Below are 26,557 nucleotides of genomic sequence, written 5' to 3' on the forward strand. Positions count from 1 at the left end.
TGACTGCAAATTTAAAGTTATAGAATATCCTGAATTGAAAGGGACCCACAAGGATCATCAAGTTCAGCTCCTGACCCTGCACGGGACAGCCCCAAGAACCACAGCACATGCCTGAGAGCCTTATCCAAATGCTTCTTGAGCTCTGTCAGTCTTTTGCTGTGACAACTTCCCTGGGAACCCTGTTCCAATGCCCAACCACCCTCTGGGTGAAGAAATTTTCTCTAATATCCAACCTAAACCTCCCCTGACAGTTTCACACCATTTCTTAGGGTCAACTTGAAAGCTAGAGCTACACACAAACTTTTGGATTGCTTTCTTTTTTGAGTTGCAGTTGGCATGATACCTGGAACTTAAACATTCGTCTACTTTTTCATCACCCATAGACAAGGGGTCGCATTTCATTTAAAAAGAACAGGCTTTAACTTCTTTTTGATTTATGCTAATTTGTATATATCTTAGGGTTTACTTCCTCCTTCATTCCCACAGTCTTGCAGAGAAGTATCTCACACAAAACACCCCACAAGCTAGTGCATCATATCCTGAATACAGAGGTGTGTGGTTGTGTGTGTGGGGGGAGTGTGTGAAGAGAGGCACTCAGCAATTTTCTGGCATCATTTATTTAATTAAGCAGTCCTATCACAAAACCGTCTAGTTTGGAACAGACCTTCAAGATCAGCGAGTCCAAGTGTTAATCCAGCGCTGCCAAGTCCAGCACTGACCATGCCCATGACCTCACCACAAGCGTGCTGCAAGGGCCCGAGGGAGAGGAGCCGCACCCGAGGGCAGCGATGGACGTGACCCGGCAGCCCGGTCTCGTTCCCGGCCCGTGCCCAGCACGGCGGCCCCGGAGCGGGAACCACGCGGCCTCACCGCGTCCCCCCCGAGGCGCCGGGAGCTGCGGCCGCACCGCCGGGGGAGGCTCAGGGAGGGTCTCCCGCCCCACACAAGCCCGCCCTGCCTGAGGAGCCTCCTCGGGCGGGCCGCCACGGGCTTCGGGCACCGCGGCTCCTCCTTCTGTGGGGCCTGGCAGCCGCAGGCCGGAGCTCCGGGTACGACTCACCACAGACAGCGAGCGCGGGCAGCCCTGCAAGGAGCGAGCGAGCGATCACCCACCCTCGTTCCCTCCCTCCGTCCCTCTTCCTCCTTCGCCGCCGCCGCCCCCAGGCAGACGGGTGGTAGCCCCAGGTGCCCGTCCGGGCTGCCCCCAAGGCACAGGCAGGGGGAAGCGCCTGCTCCTGCCGTCCCGGGAAGCCGCCTGCGCCCTCCCACCGCCCCAGCCGCTGCCCGAGGCACCCAGCGAGGTGCGGATGGCGGGGAGGACGAGGCGGCTCCGCGCCCCGTCCCCGCCCGCGAGGGGCGGTGCTGCCGCTGGGCACCCGCCGGGCCCGCCCCCGCTCCCTGCCCGCGGCCCCTCGGCGGGGCGGTGCCGGGCGGGGCGGTGCCGCGCCTCGCGTCAGCGGCCCCTGCGCGGCCGGGCGGGGAGGGCACGGGAGTCTCGGCGCTGCCGCGGCGGGAGAGGCAGCGCCGGGGCCGGCGGCGGCGGCGGCTCCTCACGGGAACAAAGCGGGGGCGGCGCGGCCACACGGTGAGAGCCGGGTGAGGGACGGGGAGGGGGCGGCGCTCGAGCTCCCCCGGGACCCCTGCGCTCCCCGAGGGGCGACTCGGCGCGGTGCGGCGGAGGGGCCGCGGGCCCGACCGCTCCCTCCCTGTGCCCAGCGCCTTGGGGCGGGGTGACAGCGCCGTGCCCCCCGCCCGCCCCCGCCTCCCGGGGAGCCGTCCCCGCTCGCCCCGTGTCCCCGCAGGGACCCCTGCGCACCGCCGCCGCGGTGTGCGCCCGCCTGCGGGTCGCTGTTCCCCCGGGGAGCAGGGGAATATAAAGCAGTGGATCGGGGAGGCGGTCCGGGCGCGGAGCCCGAGAGCAGGTAGGTGCGGGACGGGCGCCTGGGGAGCCGGGGGCGCCGCTCCCGCAGGCGGCTGCGGGGGCTGGCGGGAGGCGCTCAACTTCGCCCGGCGCTGGGCACTGCCGAGGTCAGCGAGCCTTTTTCTGCCCGCGAAGCATCCTGGTGTGACTTCTCGCAGAATGTTGTTTTTTTTTAGGGGGGCTCTTTAGTGGTGTTTGGTTTTTTTTTTTTTTCCCCTCTCCCTTTGCCACCCCGTCGCTACATAGGCTGGAGCTGGCCGGGGTCTCGCCCCTGCCTCTGTGGCTGCATACGCAGCGCTCGTGTTGTCCTAACGATATGGCAGTAGCACTTCCTGCTGTAAATCACTTCGCGATAGTTTTTGAAGCGCTTCTTTAAGGCGGCACTGTAATGAACCCTCTTGTCAGTGCTTGCGGTGAGCTTAAAACCCTGCGAGCTGGAGGCTGTTTTTAAGGCTGAGCTGTGTAATGTGCTGCAGTAGTTTTCATAGAAAGGGTAGAAACGTAGTTCACTGTTGGTTTAGTGTTGGCATAAATGTAATTCCCCTTGCTCTGCCCTATTGGTGTAGGCTGTGTGGTTTTGGACCCCGTTGTAGTCACCTTTGTCATCTTCTTGTTGTGAAAGAAAGCTAATCTCAGATGTTCAGAGACTGATGGATTAAGAACTATGAAAAGTAAGGTTTATTAATACTGCTGTACTGGGGGTAGCTCTTTGTTCTAGAATAATTTGAGTAAATAAAACCACTCTGACTGAAATTTATGGGGACTTGAATTTAAAAGCCTTAGCTGTTAGCATTTGTTAAAATATTTTAAATAAATAGATACAGTGATGTCAATTGCTATTACTGTATTTGTGTTTCATTTATTTAATTAGTCTAGTGATCTTCTGTTTTGCTCTTTGTATGAACATCATCATATAAAATGGTTTTGCTGACTTTTTCCAGCTTATTAATGCTGTTTTCCCTCAAAAAATTTTAGAGCACAGTCAGAAGAGGAATGGATGTAACATGATACCCTTGCAGTGCTCAAAACACACAAATTCTGCAAAGATTTGTTTTTTTGGTTAAATAATCCAAGGAAAATGGATGAATCAGCTTTGCTGGATCTGTTGGAGTGTCCTGTTTGCTTAGAGCGCCTTGATGCTTCTGCAAAAGTCTTGCCTTGCCAACACACGTTTTGTAAGCGCTGCCTGCTGGGCATCGTGAGCTCCCGCAGCGAGCTGCGCTGTCCCGAGTGCCGGACTTTAGTGGACTGCGGTGTTGACGAGCTCCCCAGTAATATTTTGCTGGTTAGGCTCCTGGATGGCATCAAACAGAGGCCTCGCAAACCCAGCGCCGGCGGTGGCACTGCCGGCACCAACGCGCTGAGGGTCCCCATCGCCACTGGAGCCAACTGCGCATCCAAGGACCTGCAGAGCTCCCAGGCTGGACAGCAGCAAAGGGTGCAAGCACGGAGCCCTCCTGTGAGGGTAAGTACCACGTGGTGACAGTGTTTTGTTGCATTCCTGGCTTTTCCAGAATGGTTGATGGCCTCTGCTTTGGGATAAGGGCAGTCAGATAGTTAATACAGCAAAACAATGTGATTTTGAGAATATGTATAGATATCTTGCAAAGCATGTTGGTGTTCCTATCAGTGTTGGTTTAATGTTGCATAAATATTAGTAATGCTTCCTAACTGAAACTCTCAGCTTTTGAGGCAAGAAGAAGAAATCCTTAACTGTCCAATTCAAAGACAGTCAAATAGAGCAAGGTAACTTATGTGGAAACCTTGAGTTAAGTTATTGTTAAGGATAGAGACCTTGTGAAGGACAGTTGGTATTGTTTTTAGTTTGTCAACTGCAACACTAGAGATTTCATTTTGGCTCGTGCACTTTCTGAAATGATTCTTACAACCAGTGAATTTCCTTTAAGTTAGACATAACAAATGTTAAACATGAGCAGAGAAGTTTTGCCACTGGCTTCTAAGTATCTAAATTTTTACTTTCTTTCCTTCAAAAAGAAATTTTTGAATTTCTGCAATCTGCTAAGTTGTACTCTTAGTCCTCATAATTTCTATATTAGTTTTTCCTCAAGTATTTTTTTAGGGGATTTGTAAGTTGTATGTACCATGATAGGAAGACATTGCCTTCTTTATATACTCTAGTTCCTTCCTAAGAGCTATGCAACCTGTAAACTCTGTCATACCTTATAATCAACACTCAGTAGCCTCATTTATGATTATTCATTCTAGAGCCTGTGTCAGGAAATGTAATTTTATGAGATGACAGACCTTGCTCTGTTTTATCTAATGACTAAGCAAGACAGCTTCTCTGAAAGGTTTTGCTGCCCAGTTTGTTCGAGTTCCTGTGTGTGAAGTGGAGTTTCTGAATGGTTTAGGTGGTTTCTGTCTTGTGGAGTTTATTAGATTTTTATGAAATGTCTTAAGGAGCTTCAAGAAGAAGACTTGAACCTATTTTTGGCAGGACTAGTCTTTATTTTGAAGGGGTATCTAAATTATTTAGTTTACTTACCCAGTGAAGGAAGCCTAACACTGATTTTCCTCAGATGTACTTGACATGATTGGAATCTCTCCAAAAGATCTTGGATACAGCTTTTAAGTTTACCTTTAACATAATGATTTAAAATACAGTTGATTTCCCACTAGTTGATATTACTTTCTCTGCTTGCTAGAGATCTCATTGGGTTCTTTACTTTAGAATATGGAAATTACAATTATCAACTCACTTCCTGCTAATGAGTTTTGTTTTGTATATACATTAATTGGTGAGAAGGTGATCTGTGGGGTTTTTCTGTTAGTGGTTTGTTTTTGTGGTTTTGGTGAGTTTTCTTTCCAGAACGTAGAATTCTTAAAAAGTAATACAAAGAAGCATCAGGAATATCAAATTCAGTCTGGTCTTCTCCAGAACTTTGTGTTTGTCATGATACCTTGCATTTGCAAATGCTCTTCAACTTAAAACAAAAAACCCTTATAAGTTGTTTATATATTTTTGTGTTGACCTCTGTAAATAACTATTTTCAGAGACTGCTTCTCCTCCAAAAAGGTTTCCTGTACGGTGCTGTGCATGAAAGACTGCACTTCAGAGTTTCTCAAAGCCTTGTTAGACAAAATAACTTGAATATGGAATATTTTATCTCTCTCTTTTTTTTTAATGTTCTATAATATCCTGTTTGCAACATTTGCATTTCCAGATGTTGTGCAGAGTAGAAAGTGATAACACATGGAAGGTTGCTTCAGCTTATCCTGTACCGTGTGCCACTAAAACTGTGACCATATGCATTCCTCATGCAGTAAATGATACTCATTGTATATTAGTGATAGTTTTTAGTGTTCTACAGTAAGTCTTATTTCATCTTTAGTTTTGGACTTTCATAGGCATTCTTGTGCCTTCTTTCCTTTGGGAGACAGGGAAAGGTGATGATGTCATCATTTGTCCACTTTGTCCAGAGCCTGTTTTACTAGGAAGCCAGTACCTTTAAGAACATGAACCAACTTTGGTGGATAAGAAGGTGGAGATATGAACTACTTTTCTGTTTTCTATATGAAAAGTGGTTTTGGAAAAAAAAACCAGTCCAGAAAGCAAAATGCCACTTTAATGGACAGTGTTGAAATGAATGCCCTGTTTGTTTTGCTAACTCTAACATAAAGATGCTTGCAAATACAGTTCCTCCCTGGGAATTGAAGAGGAAAATCTGTTTCTAGATGAGTGGCAGAGTCAGATTTCCTAAACTAATTTTGCTGAAGGGGAACTAGTAAATGAAAGTTGCTGTTATATTAAATGAAGTGAATGTGGATGAAGTCTGTCAAGTCATAAACATTCTGCTTATACCCTGAAGTAATACTAAGCTCATAAATGCCCTTTCAGAGAATGCCATAATTTTCAGAAAAGGTTAATACAGCGTGTACTGCAGTGTGATTTCCTGAACTGTATCAATGACTGTGGAGTGGCCAGCCCTGTAATTGCACACTATATTGCATTCTCTGTATGTATGTGGTGACACATGGCAATAAACAAACAAATGGTTCCTTGAGTCTTAAAACTAATGGAGCTGGGTGGGTGGTGGGGATTAACAAATCTTGTGCCTAGTATGTCTCCCACTACAGTAACCTCTTTCTTTCTGTAACCTCTCTAAGCTTTCACTCCTGTAACAATGGCAATTTCTCTGTGCAAGTTGTTAACCTATTTTGTTCCCCTGCTGTTTTGATGTACAAAGCCTCCTGTGCCTTTCTCTGGTGCTGGTCGGACTGCACCTGATGGGAAACTTGTGTTTGCTGTGTGCCCAGCAGTTCTGTCCCAAGCAGCCAGCTTGCCAGGGACAACAGTTATATACATAATGCAGCTTCCTCTCTGGTAAAGATGCAAATTTAATGCTTTCCTACTTGTTTTCAAGTGAAAACCTTCAGGTAGGTTGACAGCTTGGAAGAGCTGTAAGAGCCCCAGCCTACTGTTAAATCTGCTTGCAGCTGGTCATCAGGAGCAAGTTGGGCTGTTGAGGGACTGCATGATCACGTGAGCTTTGTTTCCTTCAAAAGAGCATTCAAAAATGTTAGGGTCCATCCTTTTATGTTTATGCTCATGTTATTAATTTTTTCATTTTCACAGAGTATGTCAAACAAGAATTATCCTAAGTTCCTTATGGCAGTTTTACAAGGATATGCTTATTGCAGGAGTCTTACATGTAGCTGTGTGTGTGGGTTGCTGGATGTTGGAGAGCTGTTCTCTCCTGGACAGATTTAAGATGATCCATGCTTAACTTTTCCTTGGAATTTGTATTTGCCTAAGACATACCAAGTCTCCTTCTAGTTTGTTTATAGACCAACTTTCTGAAGTTGAGGTTTCTTTTCCACAGAACCTAGAGGAGAGTTGTCTAGTCTGAAACCTCATCACTGTGGGAAATATTTTGTAATAATGTTTTCAGCTATTTTGTGGACCAAATGTAGGCAGGAAGAGCTAAAAGAAGAATACAAATGACCTCCATTAACAAGAGAAAAGCATGAATAGCTCAAAAATTGGGCATTCCCGATGCAGTTGATGCTTATGCTGAGTAAGAATTGATGGTGTGATGTTGTAAGCAAGTGGTCCTGAGATGGGATGGTCACACATCCAACTTGAATATATTCCACTGTATGTCAGTGGAAAATCTTATCAAGAAATGTTACAGTGCAATGTGAAAGTCCTGAAGCTTTCCCCTTTTTTGGTTATTTTTATTCTGGAAAGCCCCTAGAAACTCTGGAGATAGCGTTCTTGGTGAAGTCGACTTGAAATGAGGGAAAAGAATCATTACAGACTATTGGAAAATGCTCCTTTAGATGTTAAAGAGGGCTAGAGCCAGTAGTGTCTGAGCATCTGAGTTGTTTGTGATAAATTCTTTTACACTGAAGAGGAAGGAAGGACCCACTCACAGGAGATTGTTTCATGAGTTTCTGCTAATTCTTGCTGTGTCATGTAATTCCATGCATCCATTTTCATGGTTGTTTAACAAGGAAAGCAATACTAAAATTTTCAATTCCTGTATCTCTGCTGCTGCAGCAGTTGTCATTTGTGATCCAGTAGGCTTGCCTGGGAACTGCTGAAACAGTTGTAATGGCAGAAGGGAAAATAAATGGAGCAGGTTTTCCACCCAAAGCTGTGGTGTTTGAGTGGGCCACCTTCTGGTCTTTGTGGATTTAAGCAGGTTGGACTTCTCTCTCAGACTCAATGGATGATGTAAGCAATCCATTTTCTTTTGTCCTAACCACCCTGGAGCGGAGAGCTCAGAGTGCACCTCTCACAATTTGGCTGTTGAGCATGTTGCAAAAATGTGACAGGAGACAAAACAACTGCTACTGTTGTAGTGATGGTGCTTGCTGGACTATGAAGATCCTGGCAGAACTTAAGTATCAAAAGAAACCTTTTAGACTAGAAGATAACAATAGGATGAAAACTGTGCATTCATGGATCAATAACTTCATTAAATTATTGTAAATAAATATGGGGATCGCCATGCATAGCAACAGGTGTAGATTGAAGCAGATGTTTAAATCATGTTGGAACAAGAGTTAGTGGAATACAATAATACAAAGAATTGTATCAGTAAAAGTCTGCTGGAGGAATACTCTTAGAGGCTCCCATTGTCATAATAGATCAGATTGTCAAGTATACCCATTTAAAGGAAAAAGCAGTCATAGAAATATGCAAAAAACAGTGCCTAATGCAGTTGGCTTCATGACTGTTATTTGTAATCATGGGCTGGAGAGTCATTACTTGGTGGTACTTGATTTTGATCTGACCCCCCAACCAAAATGTTATTCCATACAGTATGGCATCATGGTCAGCATATAAATCTGGGGAAAGAAGAAGGAATGGGGGGGAATTTCCCAGGTAATATTTGAGAATCAGGAGATAGACACCTATTCATGCTCTGGAGTGATCATTAGAAAATATTTTGTGAAGTCTTTGCAAATCATATATGCATGCTTTGTTTCATGTCATGCTTGCTGAGATACCAGATTCTGCTTTTATGTTTACAGTTTCTTGTACAGTTTTAATTAGTTACAACAGTGTAACACTGTTGTATCCTATGTGAAACTAGAGAAAATTTAATGCAGATCATAAATATGAAAGAAAAGAGACTGACTGTCCTGGTGTGTGTGTGTTCCCTTTCAGAGATGAATAATTAGGTAGAGAAGGAGGATAAGCAAAAGGAAGAGCTGTCTCTGTATCCAAAGGCATCGAGAGCTTCCGGGCTCAGTTCCTGGCTTTCCTACAGACATCCTTTATGACCTTGCACAGAGTCACTCAAAGCTCTTTGTGCCTCTGTTTCCCATCTGCAGATATGACTGATAGTACTTTCTTTGTGTGACTCACTATTTAGACTTTATGCTCTCCAGGGCAGACAGTGACTTTTTTAAAATATTGGATGTATCCGTGGTTGTTTTACAATGGTTCCACAGTCTCAGTTGAGGTCAGTATATCCTGCTGTTAACTCTAAATCATTGACTTCCACATTACTGGAGAACTGTTCATAATCCATTTCCTGTCCCAAAGACGGTGCAATGCTTAGTGTCACATTGTTAAAAGGATTTAATTTTGTTTGGATGTTTAATAGGAAGTCACATGAATACCTCAGTGAGGAAAAGCCAGACACTTGAAACATCTGTGGAAGTCATAGTCCACCCTTCAGCTAGGGAAATCTGGATCTAACTGGCACACTGGTGTGTAGATTTGAATCTGTTTTGAAAAGAATAAGAAGAGAATATCCAGTGTAAATTGTGTTGATAATGCAGAAATGTTTAATTCCATACTTTGCACCTGCATAGCTATGTTGAACCTGCCAATTAACATTAATCTGCTTGATAAAATAGCAGTCAAACTAGTGTAATCTTCTTTTTAGAAAACAATTAGGTTTTGAAGTAAACTGATCTATAAACTAAAGAAGTCCACATTATTTACATGTGATACTGAAATCTGAAATCCCTTTTTAATTTGTTTACAAGCTTTTATTTTTTGTCTTCATGTGGAAGAGAGAGCTGTCTCTATTTCCCTTCATTTTCCAGTTTAATATTCTTCCATTTATGTATTAAATATTATTTAATATTCCTCCATTTGTTTAAAACCACCTACATGAAATGAAGTGGTGTCTTTTTTTACTCCACTTTAATGTGGCCAGTGAATTGCTCTGCTCGAAAAGCTTCGATCATTCAGAAAATTTAAACTTTTGCATAAAAAGGGAAATCTCAAGCTGTTACTTTTAATGGGCTTGTGAAGGGAAGCATTTTTATCGAGAGAATAAAAATCCTTGAATTTTTTTCTCATATTACCAAAAAAATCAAATACCAACAAAATTGTTTTACGTAGGTGATCCAGGATCTGGTTAGAAAAGTCAGTCGGCAGTGCTGTTGCTGTGTTTCTCTGTGCATAGTGTCTGGCTTTCTGCAGTGCATTTGGTGGCATCATGCACGGTATGAAGAGCTGGTTGGGATGGCATCAGCTAGAAATCCTTCTCCCCTCTCCTTTAACTGAGTGAAATGGTTTTTAATGGAACTTCAGTGTTTAGTGCATGGATAGGAACTGCAGAAAACAGAAAGCTTTAACTGCAGCTGTAATAATAAAACTGGAAACTTGTTATGATCAGTTGTTTGTCTTTCTTTTGGTGAACTTCCCCTTGCAGTGCATTTGGCCTTCTCCCTGTGATACGCTTAACACCTTCCTTGGTCTTTTCTTTGGCTCCATTGTTGTCCTTTATTCAAACAATCTCCTGCCTCTGATTTTACTGTACCACTTCCAAGAAAAAGAAAACATCTAGTTTTCTTACCTCTTGTGTCCCATTTGTCCATGACTGTGTCAGACATAAGGAACAAAAAATAAACAATAAGAAAGAAAATTCTCTTTTGAGGTATGTGGATTATGTACAGCCTTGTAGTGTATTCAACTAAGATCTGCCAAATACATGAAGAGTATAAAGTGTAAGTTAATATTACTGTATTGCCTAGCCTCCTGGGATTATTCTTTCTTTTTGCTTTTTCTTTTTCTTCTTCTCCTTTAAATCACTGACTATACCCTCATTTTTGTGTGGGCAAGAGTGGGTCTCAGTAATTAAAGCTGAAATATCAACTGGTCAGCCCTGTTCATGCATACACCTCGTTACTGCCTTGACAGAGGAAAAGTGTGCATCTGTTAAACCTCATTTCCTGTCAGATCCCTCTGTGTTAGACAGAATAACTTGTCTTGGAAAATCAGCAGTGAATTCTTGAGTCAGTTGAACTAGATCAAATCCTTTACTTTTCACATCACTAAATCAGAGTCTTTTTAGAGAGCAGGTTTTTGGGTTTGTTTTTTTTTTGGACTGAGAATTGCTGCTGTGAGGTGAGCTGGATTAGTTTTAGAAAGCAAGTGGTGCTGAGATGGGATGGTCACGCATCCAAGTGCTCCTTTCTGCACTCCTTATCTCTCTTAGGTGTGGAGGGGAAGATGATAGAACTGTCCTTTGGCAGTCAAGCTGAATGCTGGGAGCTTAGAGCTTTGCTGCACTGAGCACCTTATCCCTTTCCCATGGATATTGCCAGAGCTGCCATGCAGTTTGGGTGCAGAACCCCAGCTGGTCAGCACACTGGCAATTGGTTAAGTCTGTTTTCACATTTGCATCCTCTAAAATGTCAGGAAATTGTTGGGACTCAGAAAGATGCTCTGGAGAGAAGGGAAATCACTCCAAAGAGGGAAATCAAGTCCAGTATTTTTAATTCTTTAGACATGTGATACTTCTGTATGTATCTTTAAAATGTCATTCAATGTTGCCTGGAAACCTACAGATTTGGATTCCCCAGTTGAAGGAAGAGTGAAACACAGAAGTCAATGTTTCATTTATGGACACTGTTGCCCAAAGTGTCTCAGAATCTGAGCCTGCTAGGTACACCAAAGTCAGCTGTGGTGTGTGTATGAGCAATCTGCTGTACCCTTAGAAGCTTAGGGTTGTGGATCTCATTTTGCACTTGTGGCGCCCAGTATGAGATTTATTGTCCAAATAAAGTTTTTGTAGTGTAGGAGTATAAACACTTGAGAATTTTAAGTAATATCTTGTCTAGGTCTTTGTTCCCCTCTTATTTTGCTCTAGATTAATCTCCTCTACCTCCTGTCCCTCCTTCCCCCAGCATAAGCACTTAAATTTTCAAGTATTAAAAAGCCAGAACCTGCAAGGATGTGTCTGATCTCCTACAAATGAGGACAAGATTCTGTTGTGTGCCATCCCTCTCACACAGGAATTCTGTTTGAAATATTGCTCATATGCTTGGCTTCCACATCTCATTTTTTGAATATGGTGTGAATTTCTGTTTGGGTTTTTTTTTGTTTTTAATTGAACTAAAAGCTCTGTTCTGGTGTTTACCTGTTCTTTCTATCTTTCTTGATTTTTCAGAGTCAAATTTTAGATAGTCCATTTTTATATTCTGTGAATGTGCAAAGTATAATTTTCTAGTTTCTAGCTGGGAAGTATGCTATTAATCATAAATGCATTTTGATCAAAGGTAAGCATTTCAGTGGTGTTTAAATATTAATACAGATAACATTCTCCTCCTCTCTGAAGTGGAGGACTGCTGCCAGTGCTGTTCAGGAGATAAGCCTGGCATCAAGTGTCCTGTTGGATTTCGTCACACCTGAAGTGCTCCTCAGTCTTTAGCATTTCTTTGTAAATAAAACTGATTTTATTTCATGGCATTAGTGTTGCCGAAAGATGAGATAACTCTGCTTTCCTCTTCTTGTAAAGGAAAGATTGCAAATTACCTCTCTTGACTTTCTCTTTTCAGCATCTAAGCTTTCAAAATATACATGTGCATTGAAAGCTTTTTAAAGAACTGAACCACTGTTTTACCTTGTGTGAACCACAGTTCTACAAGACAAGCTTTTGAAAGCTCTGATTAAAGACAAAAGTATGCATTTCCTCCAGACTGTCAAGCTGCTGAACCCAAGAGAAGGAACGTAGTCTTACTTGCACAGGGGTGACAGAACATCAATACTGAATAATTTGAAGCATGTCTCTTCAATTATTCTTTTTTGGTATGCTATCTTAGCCCTTTAGTTTATAGTCTTTGTTTTATTTGTATTAAAAATGGGTAAGAATTAAGCACTTCTGACTTTTAAAAGTGTTAAAATGGAAAATAGTCAAGGATAATCAGAAGACAATCTGAGTTGGCATATATAGGGCATAGCTGTTCTAGAAGCTTATTTTAAACAAATCCAGTAAAGTTGAGTTCACTGCACTGTGGTAAAGTGCCCCTGAGTAGTGAAGAAGCTTTTATTCTGAAGCTAAGAGCTTGCTAAAAGAAAATCAATGTCTCGTGGACCTTCACTTGTTCATGTGTGCCAGTGCCCTTCTATCTCACATGGTCTTTCTCAGGAGCTAGATAAAGAAAGGAGACTCTTAAATCTTATCCACTCTAGCAGACTTAAGCCATTTTCAAAACCTGTTTAATTTAACACAGTTTTAAATCCACAGCCTTATTAAGTTAACAAGCCTTCAGCCTTGCCACCAGGTTCTGTAATCCTCTTAGGTCTTGGGACTAAGCAGGGCAGGGATAGTCAATAAGCAGATGAATAGATAATCTTGCAGAAGACAGATAGATTTTAAAGTTGAGAAACGCTGATCTGAATTTCCATTCAGCATATGCATAACCACTAGTACTTACCACTTGAGGAAAAAGTTGAAATGGCTATCATTTTGTTTGAGGGGAGGAAGAGTGAATAAAGGATTTTTTAAAAAACGCATTAATTCCTGGTTTGCAACCCAATAAAATTAGGTTAAATTTTAAATATAGAGTAAGGTAGACAAAAATAGCAGTTTTGTTTCCTTGCTATTGTGCATATGCAGATTAAAATCTTCTTATGGTTGTTTCACAGGCTATTTTTGCAAATCTTTCAGGCAATCAGGGGTCTAGAATTTAAAGACCACAAAGAAGATTATGTTGATAGTGTGGCCATGGCCACCACTGCAGTCTGCATATTGCTTCTGTTCAGTTTTCACTCTTCTAACACTACTGAGCTAAAGCTGTGTCTGTTTTCTGGGCATAACTCCTGAGGTAGTGGAATTGGAGGAATTTAAAAAGAGCCATATGTAGTGGAAGAATTCAGCCTAACAGGAGGATTCCTGCCAGACGTGTTCACACAGCGCCAGAGTGTGGATCATAGAATCGTTAACGTTAGAAAAGTCCTCCAAGATCATCAAGTCAAACTTTTGACTGAATATCACTATGACCACTAAACCATATAATGAAGTGCCACATCTACTTATTTTTTGAACACTTCCAGGAATGGTGATTCTACCACTTCCCTGGAGAGCTTGTTCCGATGTAGGATTCAAAGCAAGTCCAGGAGTTGGAGAGGGTGGCAGAAGAGCTGAACACACATCTCTGCTTGAGGCATGAAAGCAATCACTTATCTCATTGAAAGAGAGGGAGAAGGCTTCTGGGAGGAGATGGCTGAAAAGCAGAGAAATTTCAGTACAATGGGTGATAAAGACCCAAATGGTCAAGTAATAAGGAAGGAAGAGGGACAGTGGTTCTGAAAGAAAACAAACTGTGGTGGTAGGCTTGGAACATAGCAATAGACCGATTAGATAAAATACTAGAGAGGAAATGGGATCAAGCAAATGACTCTTGGCTCACTGGAATTGAATTAGAGACTTGGTGAGGGGGAAGTGCTGCAGGAGCAAGCTGAAGAGGTAGCTTGATGTTTGAGGAAGGTTTTGGAGAGCACCAAAATAGAAAAGTTGCTATGGAGGTGTTGGCTAGACAAGAGGTGAGAAAGAAATGTAAATGTGTTGACTCACATGCCATCTCGTTTCCTTCAATATGTGTGTGTATTTCAATACTGTGTATTTTATTTTTCATTGTTTATTTTGTAATAGTGTGCCATATATTATGTGACATTTAGACTAGTACAGTTACGAAATGGTCAAAGAACTTCCATTCAGAGCTTTGAAGATTACTTCTGCCATCTCTCTCAAGCACTTTAAGATTCTTCACAGGATTCTGAAAATGTCTATTTTACTACTAATAATGTATTCTCACTGTTCTTATAGAACCAATAAAGCTGCAAATTCTATATTTCATTAAATGAACTCAAAAAGAACATACAAAAAGGGGGGCTAGTGTCCTAGGAATTGATGGGAAATTCAAAAAGATTCTCAAAGAATGAAGAAAAAATAAACATAATCTGTGACTGTTTTGATTTGATGGCATTTTCTTTCATCTTACTTCCATATTTCCTAAGTCTTTTGTCTATTCCTTCAGTTAGAAATAAATGAAAATAAGGATTTAAACGCCATGCTGGCATTACAGAGCATGGTCACCATCTATTATTTTGAATTCAGTCGTGATGATAAGACAAATGGATTTTATGGTACACGTTCTCCAAGAAAAACAATGGAATGTTTTCAGTATGTTTTCTATCTCTTGGAGCAGCTCACCTTTCTGTAATACTTTTAAAAGAACTATCTTTCCAGAACTATGGTTTCAAAATATATTGGTTTCTGGAAGGGAGATTTTGTTTACTTTAACCAATAAGGGAATTGGATTTTCAGTGCAGAACTAGAATAACTAGTGGGCTGTTTCTGGAAATGGGTTCCCAAGGTAGCTTAAAATTTCAATAAATGTTTATCTTCTTGTACTGAAACCTCTGGACCCAGAAACAAACATTAGGGTCAAGGAAACTTCAGCTCCTGTTGTGAGTTTATGCTCTTTTCTCAGGAAATCATACTTTTTCATATATTCAATTCAGAATTGTGTTGCTTGCAACAGGAAGTGATATAATTTATGCTTTCCTATTTGTTTTTTATCACCCTACCATTTAATGGAACAGCATGAAAGACATAAAAATTTATTTTAAATGGTGTAGAAGAGAAACCAATTATCCTCTGCAGTCCATACACAGGTGGTGTGGGTTTTTCAATTTAAAAATAAAATATTAAGTACTATGTCTTAAACAGTTAAATAAGGAGTATTCCTAATTGCATGTATAGTGTTTGATATAGAGGCTTTTTTTTTTAAGTATAATACTGGTTTCACATTTTCTGAGTTTGCTCTAAAAGAAGCCAAGGAAACTGGGGGTATGAGTTAAACCAGCTCACGTGTCAGGAAGTGTTTGTTCTGTTTTTTCCCTGCAGCAATCAGAATTTTATGTAAAAAGTGCCATATTTAAAATATTCACTGAGTAAAACTTTATGTAATGTGGCATCCTTATTCCTTTTAGAGATTTTCAAATGTGTGCAGTTAGGCTCTACCACACAGTTCCTTATTTTTTGATGTTGTTGGGAGTTACATGAGTTACTGAGATAGATAGGTGGATGAAGTTTGTGCCTGTTTTCTTGGGGTTTGTAGGCTGTGGTTGCCTAGGTGGGTGTATATTTTTGTCTGTAGTGTACTGCTCAGTTCTCAGTAAGAGCTTATATTAGAAATGTTTAAAAAAGAAATAAAATTATTTTAGAGAGAGTTTTGTACTTGCAGTCATGGAAGATATGGACTTCCAATCTTCAGAGGTACAGTCCCTGGAAGAAATCTCTGAATGTATGAAATTTTTCTTCTTCTTACAAGGGATTTCAGTGCTGCTTCACTTAGATACTGTCAGATTGAAGCCAGTTGCACGTAGGAGGTTTGAAGTTCAAGGTAATTTATCTGAATCAAACCACACTAACTTGGTCATTGTAGTCAGGCATGTCTTAGAGCTTGAAAAACCTTTTAGCCCAGTATGCATTAACCACAGCATAGTCTCACCAATTGTAAATGGAAAACAAAGTGTTCCAGTATTCCACATTCTGTGTTTCAAGCCAACCTTCAAGTTGTTGCTCTCAGGAATTAGTAAGTTTTGATTGTGTAAGATACCTTGTGATGTCAGAGAACTCTTCCTTGTGCTTAAACAGATATCTTAACCCTCAGATCTGGACACTGGCTGCAATTTCATTTAGGAAATATCTTGCTCTCTCTTCTAACTACTGCTATTTGCACTGTAAGGCTAGCACCCTGCATCTTCCTGGGAACACCATCTAATTCTTGGGAAGTCAAGTACTTCTGGTGCTCAAAACTAGAACATAAGTAAAACTTGATTTTGGTTTATATGAAATTTTTAAGATTTCATATAAACCAAAATCATGTTATGCACTAGTTCTCTAGACTTGAATGCATAAATCTGTTTAAAACCTGAGATTCATATTCTTTCTGCATGCCTCATGTTTGGGGAAGAAGTAGAGGCAATTAAATTTTTGTGAGATGTGACTTTTTTAACTTAAGGAAAACCCTTTGCTTTTGCAAAAGAAGACCAAACTTAACACCAAATTGTTGGGGCTTTGTCATTACCACAGAAGTCTGGTTTTGGGTGTGGATTCTAATTATTGAAGTTTAGGCTGAACATACCATTAGATGCCAAAATGTACTTTCTTTTTGGACAAGGTAGTTGATTTTTATTTAGGATAAATGAATTTTAATATCTTAGTAGAGGTACTAGGTGCATGAAATAGCATTTGATTTGTTCTGTGTTGTGAAACAAGAATACTTCTTGCAGATTTCTTTTGTCTGTTCAGCATATAAAATTTAATGGATGAAAGCTGTCCAAAGTGGTCTTACGTAAACACTCACTATGTTTATATTTTTCAGGATCCTGTAACTATAGAAATAAAATTGCAGTTTTGAACTTAGCTATTAAAATATACATTGGAAAATATTCTGTTGGAATACAGAGGAGTGTTAATGGCTTCCATAAAAACAGATCTGGTAAAAATCAGTAAGTGCAGTAGATATCCTTCATTAGGGGGACACTGGTCTTTGTGTTCCTTTGGTAGCTAAACAATAAAGCTGCTGCTTAAGCAGAATAAGTCTGGAACAGGGAAGACTACTCTATGAAGACTGATAAAATTGACCATAAATAGCAGAGCTAGGTCATTGGTGCATGCCTGAAGAGTAATGGAATTTTTGAGAGAGTGTTAACAAGAAGGAAGAAATGCATCAGAGCTTTGCATGAACAACCAAGGCAATAGATGACACTCTAGGGAGCACAGTAATTTCTGATAGCACCAACAAATTGCAAAGGGTACTGTTTCTTTGTCTGTTAGTTTTGGATAAAATCATGATTTTATGGATATTCTTGGTAAGTATTATTTTGAATTTCATTTTGTCTTTCTAATGAAGGTGGGTCAGCAAGGACCTAGGAATGTTGGCTAGCTGTTTAGATTGAGGGCTAGCAGATATTTTGTACTTGATCTCTCTGGTTTTTGTTTGTCTTTGCATACAATGTTTTCAAAAAAACATTGAAAACAATTGTACTGGATGTAGAAGTCCCATGTTTTCTCTGTTTTGTCATTTTGTGAGTATGGCTTAAATCTGCATTAAGTGAATCACCTTAATTAAGGTAAGTCAGCCTTTGGTTCAGTATTTAATGTGCTGTGAAGATTGGTACAGTGATTGTAGTGGCTTAATTATGTAGACTTTTGGCCCCCTTTCTAAAGGGGAACAACTGAAGTTGTTCTGCTCTGTGAAAATAAAATATTCACTGGAAAAAGGATTAAAACCCAACTGTTCACATCCCAGGCGAGTGCTGGGGTCATTGAGGCAGAGAATTGTTTTGTCATCACTTTCAGTGCTCCAGTAGAGGTTAGAGGAAATCCATGCCAACACGTCTGTGGTTTGGTGGTTAGAGCTCATGCCGTGTTGGATCATGTATTGCAGGTATGAATGATGCTTTTTATGGAAAGAGAACCTTTTTTCTTTTTTTTCCCCTAGTCTCTTTGGTTGTATCCACAGTGAATAATTTGATGAGATAAAATGATTCTGATTGCATGTTTTGTCTAGAAAGCACTTAATTAACCATGGCTCTAAGCGTGGTTTTCCTCACTTTTTGACTATCAGATGGGGAACAAAACATTTTGTTGTTTGTGTTGGCTTAGCTGTGATATTTCTCTTCTCATTTTCCTCATGTAAAGATGAGATTAATTTAGGAGAAAGTTGTTTGTTTCTGACTTCTGTTTTTATGAGAAAATAGTACCTCTTGGGATAAGCTTTCAGATGTAGGAGCATTATTGTTTTGAAAGAAACTAATATTTGGCAAATCATAATAAAGGGGTTGTTTTACAAGTTAAATTGCTTTTACAATAGCAGCATTAGAAGCATACGTAACTTTGAATATTATGTTTCAGGTGTGCTGTATCTCTGTGATCCTGTGGGCATTGTATGACTGCTATTAAATTTGAAGGAAAAAATAACAAAAGCACTTATTTTAGTTTACTGTTATTCCCTTAATACTAGTACCAAATACTAATATCAAAGTACATTGAGACGTATGTGGACTTCAGTTTTTCATATGACCTTGCACACTATCTAGCCTTTTTCCTATTCAAGTAACTTTTTTCTAAGTGGTAGGAAAAAAAAAATGATTAAATTTTGTGTGCTTTATGTTACTGCACAAAATGTTTGAAAGCTTAGTAAATCTGTATTTGAGAAGAATCGCTGAGCAGTGTAATATTACTGTGTTTCTTTTTTGAAAAAGTAAAATAGAACCCCAGTCTTCTGCCTCCAAGGAGAGAGAACAACTGAGGCTCTACAAACGTAGTATTATTGAGAAGTATAAGTACATACTCATCATGGCTCTAGATGAAGAATAACTGTTCTACTTGATGCATGCAGATGAGGGAATAAAAGGGCCTGTAATGGGCCATATAAAATGTTGGCACTACAAAGCTGAACTACTGGTGTGTAGAAACCATCCCTTTGTTCCCTTTGCACATTCTCCATTTACTCTGTGCAATACTTCAAATAAAATGGAAAACTAGGGTTTTCATGGGTGTGTTTTACTGCTTGCCTTCTACTTTTTAATTTATCACTTAATTATTTTTTATATATGTGAATTACTTTTATGTATTCCTTGAGTTTATATATTTTTAATCTCTTGTAATCAGGGTGCATCAGCAGTGATTGTCTTAATGTAGCTATAATGATTTTTAAACTCATGGCTTTGTTGCAATTTCTGTTGGTGTGAACCATTTAATATCATTTTGAATTTGGAAATGCAGTCACCCAGCAGAGTGTGCACAGAAAGGACTGCTGGACAGGCTTGGCACTCTGTGGTCTAATCTACTCAGGGATAATTAGTACAAGCATTAGAGATAGTTCCAGCCAGGCAGCATTAACACAAAGTTTCTAAGGAACCTCTTGTGTCTGGTTTTGTTTCATTAGTATTGGCAGTGCTGGAAGCACAGGAGAGTGCTGCCAGGGTTATTACCAGTGCATGGCCCAGCCTGTTCTTGGCTGGAGGTGGGACCCAAAACATTGGAGTCTAGCTTACATCACTGCTCTGCTTTGGATGCTGCTTAGTCCAAGGCTGACAAAATTAGGAGAAATTCTTATTCCAAGTGACATTGTGCTGGAAGCTTCTCTGAAGTGAATCATCCTTGAATAGACAAGACTGTTAAATGCTAAGCATATCCACCAGCATTTTCCTGTGTGTGCTTTCAGTGTTTGGATTTTCCAGTTTGTAGAGATAACATAGCAATGAAATGTGCCACCAAGGCACATCAGAGCTGCTGTCACTGTCAAAAACTAAATTTAGCCTCCAGCATTTTAACAGCAAAAATAAGCTGTTCATCTATCTCTTAAGCTAATATGTTGCTGCGATGAGAAAGATCTGTTAATAAGCAGTAGCCTTTGTGAGTGTAGACTTAATCATAGTAGACTTAATGATAAGGTTTATTAATGGAATCCTCGCCTCACACTTGCTCTTGTTGAAGTTCAGTGTGCTTTCCATGACAATTACTTGTGAGAGATCTTAATTTAAATGCTAGTTTCTGAAACTAATTTTAGGCATATTTTTTGTGGCAGGAAGTGTATGTGTCCCTTAAGACTCTTCTGCAGAAATCTGTTTTTACCGTTGGTGGGGCAACATCAATTCTTTTCTCTCCGACCCGATTGTGTTTATATTCTTACTGTCGTTTGCTAGACTGGCAAAGACGTGACTGTTAAGATGCTAGATACTGCAGCTTTGATCACATACATGAACTGTGATTTTGGTTTCCCAGCGACTGGTATTCCACAGGGATCCACTGCAGGTAGCCCATAGGTACCTCTGAAAAATAGTAAGTGTCTGAAATCCTGCCTCTTCACAGCTGAGTGAAACTAGTCCTGAACTGCAGAAGACTAGTTCACTGGTGTTCACTGGTATTCACAGTATGCAGTCCTCTCTAGATTGAAATGGTTACTTTGAGGATTCCTTCAGAAGTTGTTTTTTCTTCAAAAACAAAAAGCTCCCCTCAAAATAGGACAGTCAATTAAAATAACAACAGCAAAAACCCCCTACCCAGTATTTCAATGTTCTGAGCACTTCCCAAAATACATAGGCCTCTTATTCTCTATATGCTGTAGACTTTTCCACTCTTGTTTGTGGGAAGTGGGCACTATCCACCCAGTTACAGGCTGAAGAGCCCTAAGTCACTTCTACTCTCGTGCAGGCCATGGCAGGAGAAGAAACACAGTTATTTGTGTCAATTGCAAAAGGTCAGTAGAAAATGAAGAAAGGAGTAAAACAACTGCCAGGGCTACTATGCATCTCAGATTCAAGAAGATCAGCTACATTTAGTATTATTTTACAACAGATGCTTCCAAATCAGCAACAAGGGTGGTCTTTTCTCCCTAATTTCTCAAAAGTGAAATTGCTTCAAATGGTCCTTATGGTGAGCATTTTAAGTGCCATTGGTGGCAGCATGCTAAAATTATGCTATAATAGTATTGGAATAGATACGAAGTAAGTAAAAAACAAAATTTTTCATTGGGCACAAAAGTCTTTAGCCATAGCTGAAGATCATTTGTAGACTGAGCTGTAATTGTAGGTTAAATGTTTCCAAAATTCCATGTATGTTAAGCAGGTTTTGACTCACAGTAAGAATTTGTTTTTTTTTAATTTGAAAATTTTGAGCTTTTTATTGTTCTTGCTTCTTAAAAAGCATCTCAGTGACCTTAGAGGGCACAATTTTAAGAAAACAAATTTTCAATGGATGACTGTCAGTGCTAAGATGAACCTGGATTTCTCAGATGAAGATCAGTTTATTTCATTAACTCAAAGAGAAGGTGGAAGGGAAAACTATCAGTGTGCTGGCTAGATGAACAAGTCAGTGCCATGTGGCACTTTGAGTTCCTGTACCATCTTATTTTTTTAAAGGTGATTTATATTTGTTACCAGTATTGTGTTTGTATTCCAAAAATATTTGTAGTTTCAATACTCAAAATTGATTTAAGATCATTTTAGTATAAACCTTTTAACACTCAACACTGGATTTCTCCTCCACATCTGTCAATGAATATTTAATCTCACAAATAATGTGAGATTAAATATTCATTGACAGATGTGGAGGAGAAATCTTTCATTTATGAAAACCCGATGTGTCAGACAGGGAGAGCTTAGGATTCCAAGCTACTGTAGAAATTGCTTCTTTTAGTAATATTTCTGACTCACAGATTATTTTGGAAATTACTGGGACAGAAGTAATGAGCTATCCTGTAGTTCCTGCCCCTAAATTATTTTTGGGTGCAGCATTGATTGATGAAGCAAATTGCTGCCTTCATCTTGAATGGACTGGTCCTATTTATAAATAAATATGTAGATGAAGAAGGCTGTAAAATAGGTTTAATAGTAGTCTTCATTGGTATAAATAAGGAGAGAACCATTGGATCCTTTAGGATTTCAGGTCTTTGTTACGTGTTAATATGTAATTTAAATGTGGCTCTTAAAATGTAAAACTTTAGTAGTAGTTGGAAAGTATTAAGTACTAATTTCTGTTGTTGCAAAATTAGTATTTCTTGTTTTCTCTAGGTATATAAGTGAAGTGAAGATACTGAAAATTAGTTTCAGTGTACACATTCTGTAAACAACTGAGGAAAAGGCTAATAAGTTATCATCAAATAAGAATTTTTTTGTTTCTTAACAGTCATTCACGTGGTGGATAAACTTATGGCAAATTATATTTCTTTATATAAGAGGCGATCCAAACATGTGGAAGTTTTTGTGGAGAAGAGTGACAACAAATAATCTTTTGTTAGTTTCCCCATTTTTTCTTTGTGTTTTTTTTTCTTGCCATTGAAGTCTGAGCTCTTAGTGGAAAGATTGTATTATGATACAAAAGTACTTTCTGAAATTCAGCGTATTCAGTGAATTGGATTATCATTTAGATCCTGTTTCCAGCAGACAGGGAGCTGAGGCCTGTAATTCTCAACAAGTACATTTGAGTGGATCAAGGAGAGTTGATTGAGTCTGATTCACAAGACAGTCTCCTGTAGTCATCATGCATTTTACACACCACTCATTTGTTTTTGCCTTCTCTGCTCAAGTTTCTTACCGGAGTAGCTTTTCCTACTGTCCACTGCAATAAGTGTAGCCAGCTGTGAAAATAACATGTTTTCAGAGGAAGGATGGCACTCGTTTCCTTTTGAACAAATGGTAGGTTTACTGGGAAGTTGTTTTCACTTCAGCCTGCAGGTGAAGAAGGCACAGCAATACCATCAGTCAACTGCTATATTTAGTAACCATTGTATTCATACATTCATAAATATTGATCAGTGTATTATGTGTTCATCCAGTGTTACATATGCAAGGTACCTCTGATGAATTTAAAAAGAAAGCAAAATAAGCATACTACAATGGGTAAAAGAATAAACTCCAGCTGAATTTGCTGAAAGAGATGGCTTGCATCAGTGTTCTAGACCAAATCTAGAAGTATTGTTTCAGTTCAGGTTCCTGTGGTCAAGGTTCCTCCCCAGCTCAGCCATATGAAAATATTACAGTATGTGAATTTTAAAAATTTATATATTGCAAGAGAGAATATTCTTAGTAAGCTGTGGAGATTTTCTATTTCTTTGTAGGCTTGGGTAGAGTTGGACATTATAGAAAAGAAGGAAGGACAGGAAGCACTCAGAAAAAACCTGAAATTTATGGGATGAATTCAGGAACTTCATTTTTTGCCCTCAGTAATAAAGTGCATTAATGAGAGCTGTCTTTTAGTTATGACTGTAAGCTACTGTTAAGTTCCAGCTCTTTAGCTGAATATATGACATTGGGCAGATCACTTTTTGTGCTGAATCATGATCTTTGATAGGTTTATCTGTAGCAATTCCAACTGTTATCACTCCTGTCTTCTGCTGAAGGTTACTGATAAAGTCAGCTTGGGCTAATGGGCAGGTTATGAACTGTGCCTGCTCATGAGCTAGCACGTGGGGTTTTTTCCTATTGTCCTTGCCAAATGGACTGTAATCTTCAGCAGGAAAGTGGAGTAGAAAATAGAAGCAATAACATTTTAGATGCTGTAGTAATGTCTTCCAGAGAGCTTGAATTAGTCTTTAGTCCTTGATCTGTGAAATTAATATAATAATATTTTTTTCCTTTAAAAAAAAAAATTGTCCACTCGTTAGTTACTTGGTACCTAAGATTAAGGGGAGTCAGAAATCATCTTGTGCTTCATTTAGATATTGGAATGAGGAATCATCCATGTATCCTGAAGTAGAAATAATGCAGTTCTTTAGCTTGTGCAACTAGGTAAGTCAGTTGTTGTAATTTACAGAAAGCTTGCCAAAGCAAATTATTCTGCATTTGTTCAATACATTAAGTATGATTTGTTTCATGCTAAACTTTTAGCAGAAAATTACTATACCTGAGACAAGGGTTAAAAGTAGTACTGTTTTACACAAGCAGGTATTTATTTTTCTATGATCAGAGGGCTAAAAGACCTTTCCTATAAAGACAAGCTGAGAGAATTGTAGTTGTTCAGTCTGAAGAAGAGATGGCTCCAGGGAGACCTCAGAGCAACCTTCCAGTTCCTGAAGGGAGCCTGCAAGAGAGCTGGAGAGGGACTTTTACAAGGATGGGGAGTGATGGGACGTGGGGGAGTGGCTTCAGAGTGGAAGAAGGTCAATTTACATTAGATATTAGGAAAAATTCTCCACTGTGAGGGAGGTGAGACACTGGAACAGGTGGCCCAGATAAGCTGCAGATGACCCAGCCCTGGAAGTGTTCAGGGACAGGCTGGGATGGGGCTGTGAGCAGTCTGGTCTCCTGAAAGGTATCCCTGCCCTTGGCAAAAGGATTGTAGGTAAATGATCTTGAAGGTCTCCTGTAACCCAAAGCATTCTGTGATTCTACGGTTTCTTATGGAAATTACAGATTACTGATTTCAGTAGTGGACTTGCATGGCTATGAGTTAGCTAGTAGCAGCAAACAGAGCTGTTTGTTGGACATGATATATTTAACTGTATTTTGGACATGATATATTTAACTGTATTTTGAGGCCTAATTTGATTTTAAAAAATAATTTTTTTAAGTAATGAGTGATGCAGGTCTGTTCTCTATTGTCCGGTTTATCTTCCCCCGAAAGGTTGTGATGATTCTGGTCCGTCCAGGGACGCCAAGTGTCCGGTTTATCTCGGCTGTTTGAGGGCCTGAAAGGTCTGGGTGGCCTTGGGACAGCCGGGTATTGAAAGACGAGAGGAGCTTCAGTTCTTCTTTCTGGTTTTATGTTTATTAATTGTTTATCTAAAGATGTTCTTTCGGCCCAACAGAGATCCGCACAGCAGTCAGCCATGGCACACTGTGTCTCCCTCCGGGGCAGGCACCTATCTTTATACCTTTGCTACGTATACAATATTTATCATTTTTCCCAATACCATCTATTGTTATAACTCGGTGTACTCTTAGTAATAACCAATAGAAAGTGCCACGTGGCCAAAGAAGATGGAGGAGAGGAGGAAGAAGGAGGAGGACAGGACACACCCAATTCCTCATCTTACTCCTCTAAACCCCTGTACATAAATCTTAAACCTTGTGTCTCACCCTCTAATTAACTAATCTTTCCACCCTTCACCCCGGTGAGGCCCTGTGAAGCCTCATCCTTGTCGTCTCCTGTGTAGGGTTAAAGTCCAGCTACCAGACACTTCTGGCAACATTCCAGGAGTCCGAGACCCCCAGGGTCTCGGAGGCTCAGCATCTCAGGGCTGAGATTTTGAGATCGACACTCTATTGTATTTTTTTCTTTTCAGAAACACTGCATATCTCTTTTTTTTAAATGAAATGAGCATGTATCATTTGTGCACTTACAAAACTTTTGGTTTCTAACACATTTAGATCATACCCACTTTGTGCGTATGATAAGAAATCTCAAACATGGAAGTACTGCATAGTGATGGCATTTGCACTAGAATATTGTGTGGTATTATTAAAATTATCTGTGTTGCTCTTCAACTCTGTAATACAAGAAATTAAGGTTGCTTACTCATAAATTAGTTTTTAAAGATTGTATCTACACACTTGTTGAAATGCAAATCATTGTATTCACGAAATAGAATGAATAGAAATTTCCCAGTGAAATTTCTGTATTCCCAAACAGAATATTAAAAGAACCTAGACAAATCCTGGCAAAATTGGTTACAAATTCCCTGTAGATTACAGGAATATAAATCAGATTTTTTTAGCATAAACTAGTTTACCTGTGTAGCATGCTGTGTTTGTGATTTAAGTTAATGTTTAAGTATTTTTATTATGCATTCAGTAAACAAAAAATGGTCTTTTCCTTATTCTAGCTGTATGTATGCAGCTTTAGTAATACACAGTTGAGTATTCACTTCAGAAAGATGTAATTAAACTAGCATAGAGTCTTGTCTTTAGTCTTTTTCATGTGCAGTCCTTAATTACTTGCATTATGCGATCTTATAATACAGTTTTTAAAACCTTAGATACATGTGTGTTTCAGTTTGCTCTGCTGAGATGGGTAAAAGCTTAGAGAAGTGCATACTAAATCACCACAGAGCATCCTGTGAGTGAAGTATAGTAACTATAGTTTCAACATTAGGTGTTCTATGTTGTAATGCATATTAGAATAAAATCAAACTTCTGTTTAATTTCGTCATGTTTTTGTTGTTGAATTTCACTTTATAATGAATGTTTCCTAAGATTTGTGGTATTTTATAGCTTTCTTCTGCCTGCTTTTCTACCAAGTACACCAGTAGGACTTTCTTCTCTTTAGCATGATGCTTCTTTTGAAGTCTAGCTATCCTTGAATTGGTTGTTAATAAGCATGATATCCCCACAGAGCTCAATGCTTTACTTTGGGCTAATTAGTGAAATCTGGAGGTTAAGTGTAGAAAGCCTTATCATGTGGA

At 39.9% G+C, this 26,557-nt stretch overlaps 1 protein-coding gene across 2 annotated transcripts in view; it reads left to right on the top strand.

Moving 5' to 3' along the window:
- Positions 1 to 1,492: 1,492 nt before the first annotated feature.
- The window catches only part of SH3RF1 (SH3 domain containing ring finger 1), an 83,383-nt gene continuing 58,318 nt past the window's right edge, over positions 1,493 to 26,557 (top strand). The window contains exons 1-2 of one of the 2 annotated variants that reach the window (XM_064710689.1): positions 1,493 to 1,585; positions 2,897 to 3,386. In XM_064710689.1, coding sequence (XP_064566759.1) covers positions 3,000 to 3,386 — 387 coding nt within the window. In that variant the 5' untranslated portion in view covers positions 1,493 to 1,585; positions 2,897 to 2,999. Of the gene's footprint in view, positions 1,586 to 1,837; positions 1,923 to 2,896; positions 3,387 to 26,557 lie in introns of those variants that run through there. The other variant, XM_064710690.1, reaches the window with a different exon arrangement.

Source organism: Zonotrichia leucophrys, chromosome 4 (genome assembly GCF_028769735.1).
Source record: "Zonotrichia leucophrys gambelii isolate GWCS_2022_RI chromosome 4, RI_Zleu_2.0, whole genome shotgun sequence".
NCBI classification, from domain to species: Eukaryota; Metazoa; Chordata; class Aves; order Passeriformes; family Passerellidae; genus Zonotrichia; species Zonotrichia leucophrys.